This window comes from Equus asinus, chromosome 8 (assembly GCF_041296235.1).
Source record: "Equus asinus isolate D_3611 breed Donkey chromosome 8, EquAss-T2T_v2, whole genome shotgun sequence".
Lineage (NCBI taxonomy): Eukaryota > Metazoa > Chordata > Mammalia > Perissodactyla > Equidae > Equus > Equus asinus.
The window spans coordinates 42,610,311-42,618,299 of record NC_091797.1 but is presented as its reverse complement, the minus strand read 5'-3'; the positions used below and the strand labels follow the sequence as shown (position 1 = coordinate 42,618,299).

Sequence of the window (7,989 nt, the reverse complement as noted above, 5' to 3'; positions counted from 1 at the left end):
CTCTCCGTCATCCCTATTGCCATGCACTTCTCTTCTGCAAGCTAATCATGTTGTTTTGATGTTTATAAAAGACTACCACAAGACAAATACATCCAAAGTTGCTGTTTTATTTCTGGACAGAAAAATCCTCCCTGACCCTGGCAATCTAGGCTGCAGGATTCTATTTCTTTCAAAGAAATGAATGATAGAGATCTGAGTTGACAGCATTTTATGGGAATAAGAACTGGGATATTTAGTAGGGACAATTATAACCCAAATAATAAAATGATGACCTGGATGCTATGAAGTAAATGGATACTTATACCACATTAATAAGATTGTAATAGTCCCTGTGTTTTTCAAATCATATCTTGAATACTGAGCTTAGCCCTGGTTATCACATTTCCGGAAGGTCATTGTCAAATTGAGATTATGTGGAGACAGCTGCTAGGGTGATAATACACTTGATAATCTTGTCATATGAAGAATAGTTGAAGGAAATTGAACGTCTTGGCCTAAAGAAAATTTAGTTTAGATGTAGTAATTGTCTTAAAATATTTTAATGGCTGTCATATGAAGAGAGATTAGATATGATGTATATTTCAATAAAATTATAATTGTCTTATAAATAAGGGAAAAAATTTCTACTTAATAAAAGAATGATGATTATAAGTCAGAATTTTCCAACAATGAAATAATTTGCCTTATGTGTTTGAACAAATGAGGAACAGCTTGGATGGCTAGGGAGAAGCTATTTTAATGGTGGATGGGTTGCTAGCCTTCATAGCCTATATGTTCCTTATAAATCCTGATATTCAATGGTTTTCAGAAAATATATATTAAATATTCTTCATTTTATTCTTGTCTGATATACAGATGATGTGAAAGGAAGGCCATGGAAAAAGCCAATGACAGCTCAGAGTATGCTTTTATCTTAGTGGGCTTCTCTGATCGTCCCAAGCTGGAGATGGTGCTCTTCATAGTAAATTTTATTCTGTATTCAGTGGCTGTGTTGGGAAATTCAACCATAATCCTTTTGTGTGTATTAGACCCTCGACTTCATACCCCAATGTACTTCTTTCTGGCAAACCTTTCCTTTCTAGATCTCTGCTTCAGTACTAGTTGTATCCCACAGATGCTGGTAAACCTCTGGGGTCCTGATAAGACTATCAGCTATGCTGGCTGTGTTGTCCAACTTTTCTCTTTCCTTTCTGTTGGGGGAATTGAGTGCATCCTGCTGGCTGTCATGGCTTATGACCGCTATGTTGCAGTCTGCAAACCCTTGCACTATCTGGTCATTATGCACCCCCAGCTGTGTTTACGACTAGTGGCTGTGGCCTGGGGGAGTGGCTTGGTCAATGCCATTGTCATGTCCCCACTAACAATGACTCTCTCCAGATGTGACCGGAGACGAGTTAACCATTTCCTCTGTGAAATGCCAGCACTGATCAAGATGGCTTGTGTGGATGCTCGCCCAGTGGAAATGCTGGCCTTTACCTTCGCCATTCTCATTGTCCTACTGCCCCTCACTCTTATTCTTGTCTCCTACGGCTACATTGCTGCAGCAGTGCTGAGGATCAAGTCGGCTGCTGGGCGACGGAAGGCCTTTAATACCTGTAGCTCCCACCTCACTGTGGTCTCCTTGTTCTATGGGAGCATCATCTATATGTATATGCAGCCGGGAAACAGCTCTTCCCAAGACCAAGGCAAGTTTCTCACCCTCTTCTACAACCTGGTAACTCCTATGTTGAATCCACTCATCTATACCTTAAGGAATAAGGAAGTGAAAGGGGCACTGAAGAAGGTTTTGGGGAGACAATAATGAACAAGAGAGATATGCTAAGTTATGAAGTCCTAGGCAAAATACTTTTTTCAAGCACTATCATTTATTTTGCTCTTATAATAAATTTAGCCAATGTGTCAAACTCTCTTAGATTTTTAAACACATGGATAAATACACTGAAGTGTATCCCGAGTCAATAGGAATCAACCACAGCTACACATAAAATAGATATATCTTTGCAAAATAATCTGTAGTAAAAAGAATTAAATCCCCGAAGAAAGGCGAAATAACTCTCATATAGATATAAGATAAACCTGTGTTAAAGATTTTATTCAACTCAATTAATGAAGAAACCAAGAAAATGTAATAACCAGACAAAAAGCACAAATTTATGAGAAGTGAAGGAATATGGAGACGAATGTGTAAATGAAGGTAAAGTTGCTTCTTCTACGGTGGCGCAGGGAAGCCAATTCAACTTCTACCCGACAGGACTGGATTTGCGTGTCACAGTCAGGAATTATTTTGCATTGCTATCAGTTATCTATAATTTACAATGTGGTAAAATACTTGCCACAGAATCAGAATCAGATAACTTGAAGGGATGTCCTCTAGAATCTAGACAATGCATAATTTTCCATTGAAGCATAATTTTTTCCCTACAAACTAAACTATACATCTTATTTATGTTATAAAACTCAGTTTGTAGTCTCAAGCTTCTTAATAAAAGGAAGTAGGTATTTTCAAACTGATTTTTTAAATGGCAAAACTACGGTTTATAGATCCTATGTAAATTAACCTGGGTCACACAGTAGATAAGTGGGATTCAAAAGTGGTGTGTGTAAGTCTGAACCTTTGCCTTTATCCACTGAACAGTGTCTTTGCTACAGAGTGTTTAGTGCATGTACAGGTCACCTAATAATCAGCCTCAGTCTCGTTTTCTTTACTACTTGTACAATCTTTCAAGAATGCTGGGTATACCATAGACCCTCTAAGAGAATTGTCACCATATAGAAGTTCACTCTTTTTTCTTTATCTATAAATATCATGACATCACCCCTTCCCACATTGCCCTGTGTCCAAATCTTTCCCATGGTTCAGTGGTCAGCTCAAACACAACATATTTTTTTAAATTATCTGGGACCCTTTGATTGAAAAATGCTCTGTCACTCCTTTTAACCTATCACATTTTTATATGCTGAAATGACAGTTTTTCTGCTTAATATTATTATTATATTTATATATTTCATATGTTTCCTGTTAGACTGCAAGTTCTTTGATAGTAGGGCTGTTTATTATTTTAATCCTTTTTAGCACCAGTCCAAATATTAAGTTGTTATTAAAATGCCATGCAGAGCGTAAGTGGTCAATAATAGCTTGGGATGATTATTAATTTTAACTGCTTAATTACATCTGGAAATCATTACTTCATTTTAATAGATGCAATGTCTAATTCTGTCTTTGTTCTTTAAGATTACAAGTGAATCTATCACAATATACTGACTGAGTTGAAATTTGCTGTCAAATGTTTTATACTTTTTTTATCAACTCAGCATAAACTCTATGATGAGAAAGAAAAAAAGTCATTGAGGAATCTTGAAATCTCAATGGGTATTAAAAATCCCCAGGGGCTGGCCGGTGGCTTAGTGGTTAAGTTACAACGTTTCGCTTCAGAGGCCCGGGGTACAGATCCCAGGTGCGGACCTACACACTGCTTATCAAGCCGTGCTGTGGCAGGTGTCCCACATATAAAAAAAAATTAGAGGAAGATAAAAACAGATGTTAGGTCAGGGCCAGTCTTCCTCAGCAAAAAGAGGAGGATTGGTTGCGAATGTTAGCTCAGGGCTAATCTGCCTCAAAAAAAAAATCATCCCCAACTTTTTGGGAACAAAACTTTTTTTCCCTAAATTTGAATCATAAGCTCCAGGGGAATTACTGTGAATTTCACCATCCATGGTGTGATGGTAACTGATGGTAACAACAGTTCAGAATTTTAAACCTCTTCAAATTGACATAAGAAGGATATTTCTCCCCTCCATATTAAAATGATTTTCTTGCATACAATGCCCTCAAAGTCCCTATTTAATTATTCTTTATTTGTTACCCATTTCTCATGGCTAATCAATCATTAAAACCAGTGAAAATATTTTCAAAAAAGTCTTCTGTAGATACGAGCGGAATAATGTATGTTTGCAAATCATAGATATGCTGGAAAGTTAGAGGACAGCCTTTGTGAAGGGCAGTGGGAATGACCATATTCATACAGCACTGAATTTTACACTCAAAACAGAAACTACTTTTAATGAATGTATTGTGACGTGGAGGTAGAAGAAAATTCTTTTTGTCTCTGGTGCAGAGTTGCATATACCATTTCTCAAGGCACTTGAGATTTAAGTCAGGTAACACCCAGAATTCTACTTCTGTGATGATATAACCTTTCATAACATGTGTTACAGATCTGGTGATTTCCAGAATAGCCTCTACTTCTATGCTTCTTTTTCTTTTATATATGTTTAGGAAATTATGAACAGAATTTAATAATTAAAAAGGCACATTTATTTTGCATATTCTGTATTTTACAGAATATCTGTCTTGAAAGTTTATTGGGAGTATTCTTAAGACTGAGAATCAAAAACGAAATGTTTATTGTGCTATGAGAGGCCTAACATCCAGCTAAAATAATTTATAGAGGTATAACAGAAGAAACGTGAATATGAAATGAGTGCCATACATCTATTATAAAATAAATTACATGTTGATTGTTGATCCTATATGATCTCCATTTTATTCCTGGTGTACTCCCTGAAGTTATGCTCAGGATTTTTCACAACAAACTATCTACCCTGTCTCTGTTGTGGTACCAAAGAAATTCTTCTGTTGGACTCAGAAGTTTGTACTACTTTTAGAAGAGCTAAAAAAATCCTCAGGCTTCTTTCCATTGGAATATCTTATTCCACTAGGAGATGGTTTTTTAAAAACTGTCACTTAGGAATGAATCCATAATATAAGAATATCAGTCATCATTGGAAGGCTTATTAAAAATAATATTTATCAACTTGAGAAGAAAGGAGGGTTCATAAAACTCCACAAAGACATATGTATTCATATCCATTCTGTGTGAAATTAAATTAAATATCACAATTATAATTGATAAGAAAATTTAAATTAAAAGTATATGTAGTTTTTAAGTATAAATAGTAACTTCTTTCTTTTGGTTTCTCGTTTAAAATGCCAACATTTCCTTCTTTACGAAGAAAAAGGAAAGAAAAATAAAAATTTTGTTTTGCTTTGTGTAATTAATAGTTCTTAAAATTCCAGAATTGATTGTGTATCTGAAAAACAAAAATCTATCTCTACCACCATATTTTTTCTACTGTAATTTTTAATATCATTGTCATACAAACTATGCCCTAAGTTATGGGAATATGGCAGCCTTCTTTAAAAATGTTATCTAACAAGTCCCTGTAAAGATGATCATAGAAGAGTAAAATGAGGAATTAAATTATTCTGTGGCATCAAACACATGCTTATCTAAGGAAACAAAAGTGTTGAATTCTTTTTAGCTATTCCACTTCTGGGTATTTATCCAAAGAATATGAAATCAACAATTCAAAAAGATTTATGCATTCCTATTTCATCACAGCATTATTCACAATAACCAAGATGTGGAAGCAACCCAAGTGCCCATCAACGGATGAAGGGATAAAGAACCTGGGGTATATATGTACAACGGAATACTACTAAGCCATAAAAAAGACAAAATCCTGCCATTTGTGACAACATAGATGAACCTTGAGGGCATTATGCTAAGCAAAATAAGTCAGACAGAGAAAGACAAATACTGTATGATTTTACTCATATGTGGAAGATAAACAAACAAACACATAGGTAAGGAAAACAGATTAGTAGTTACCAGAGGGAAAGGGAGTTGGAGAGGTCAAAATGAGAAAAGGGGCACATGTGTGTGGTGACAGATATAAACTAGGCTATTGGTGGTGAACACAATGCAATCTATACAGAAGCTGAAATATAATAATGTATGCCTGAAATTTACACAGTTAAAAGCCAATCTGACCTCAATAAAGAAAATAAGAACACAAAATTAAGTAAATTTTTGACGTTGTTAGAGTCTAGCTTCAAAATCCTAAGAATAAGCAGTGACCAGAATATATTAAAAATCTATTGGGCCAATGGAACAGAATAGAGAGCCCAGAAATAAACCCACACGTATATAGTCAATTGGTCTTTGACAAGGGTGCTAAGAATACAAAATGGGGAAAACATAATCTCTTCAATAAATAGTGTTGGGAAAACTGTATTTTCCTATACAAAAGAATGAAGTTTTTTCTTTTTCTTATACCATACACAAAAGTCAACTCAAAATGGATTAAAGATTTAGACATAAGACCTGAAACTGTAAAACTTCTAGAAGAAAACATAGGGAAAATGCTTCTTGACATTGGCCTTGACAATAATTTCTTAACACAACGCTGAAAGCAAAGGCGACCAAAGCAAAGATTGACAAATGGGATTACATGTAACTAAAAGGCTTCTGCACAGCAAAGGAAACAGTTAGCAAAGTGAAAAGGCAACATTCAGACTGGGAGAAAATATTTGCAAACCAAATTCTGATAAATAGTTGCTATAGACTGAAGTATTGTGTACCCCCAAAACTCATATTTTGAGAACCTAACCCCCAATATGACAGTATTAGGAAGTAGAGCATTTGAAAGGTAATTAGATCATGAGGGTGAAGACTTCATAAATGGCATTAGTGTCCTTGCAAAAAAGACAGAAGTGAGCTGGCTTCCACTCTCTCTACTTTCTGCCATGTGAGAATACAAGGAGAAAATGGCAGTCTGCAACCAAGAAGAGGGCTCTCACCAGAGCTTGACCATGCTGGCACCCTAATCTCAGGCTTTTCAGCCTCCAGAACTGTGAGAAATAAATTTCTCTTGTTTAAGCCACTCATTCTATGGCATTTTTATCATAGCAGCTCAAACTAAGATAAGTTAATATCCAAAATACGTAAGAAACTCCTACAACTCAAGAGTATAAACCCAATTAATCAGATTTTAAAAATGGGCAAAGGACACGAATAGATACTACTCCAAAGAAGATATACAAATGGCCAATAGGTATATGAAAAGGTGCTGAACATCACTAATCATAAGGGAAATGCAAATCAGAACCACAATGAAGATATCACCTCACACCTGTTAGGACGTCTTCTTTCAAAAAGTCAAAAGATAACATACATTGATGAAGATGTGGAGAAAGGGGTACACTTGTACACTGTTGATGGGAATGTAAATTGGTGCAGCCACTATGGGAAACAATATGTAGGTTCTCAAAGGATTAAAACATAGAAGTATCATATGATCCAGCAATCCCACTTTTGAGTATATATTCAAAGGAATTGAATTCAGGATCTGGAAGAGATATCTACATTCCCATGCTCATATAGCATTATTCATAATAGCCAAGACATGGAAGTGACCTGAATGTCCATTGATGGATGAATAGATAAAGAAAATATGGCCTATGCATACATTGGAATATTGCTCTGCCTTAAGAAAAGAAGAAAATCCTGCCATTTGCAACAACATGAATGAAGCTGGAGGACATTATCCTAAGAAAAATAATCCAGAAACAAAAGAACAAATACTAAAGGATCCCACTTACATGAGGCATTGAATATAGTCAAATTTCAGAAGCAGAGGATAGAATGGGGGTTACCAAGGAGTGGGGGGAGAGCCAACATTGACATGACAAACATACCTTGGGAGTATCTTTCCACTTACAATAGTTTATAGAACTCACTATAGCCTCATTAAGTATCTTCAGGAGTATAGTGTGTATGTTGTGTAGTTTATGGTTCTAGAGAGCCCCTTGACCAATCTCCCTTCCCAGGAGTAGGGAGAAATGGGAGGGTGAAAGAATGAACTTCAAGGACTTCTGATTTTCCTTCTTAAACTCAAAGGTGATCCCATTGCACTAATTGGTGTATGAGTCTGAATTGATGAAGGTAGATCATTATAGGCCATACTTCAAATACCACACGTACACATAGCCATATTATTTAATTTTAAGGTCAAGATGATTGAAAAATTTTCCAAGTTTTAGTCACTTATACTCAAACTATGACTACTTCTTTCTCAAAATCCTATCTCTTTTATCCTTAAGTGCACAGAATTGAATTAAGCATAACCTTTTTTTATGATACAAAG

At 35.6% G+C, this 7,989-nt stretch overlaps 1 protein-coding gene across 1 annotated transcript; it reads left to right on the top strand.

The window, feature by feature from the left end:
• The first annotated feature begins 874 nt into the window (after positions 1-874).
• Positions 875-1,801, top strand: LOC106823466 (putative olfactory receptor 2W6). Its single transcript, XM_014829177.2, has one exon. It carries the CDS (start codon positions 875-877, stop codon positions 1,799-1,801), a length of 927 nt encoding a protein of 308 aa, XP_014684663.1.
• Positions 1,802-7,989: the final 6,188 nt, after the last annotated feature.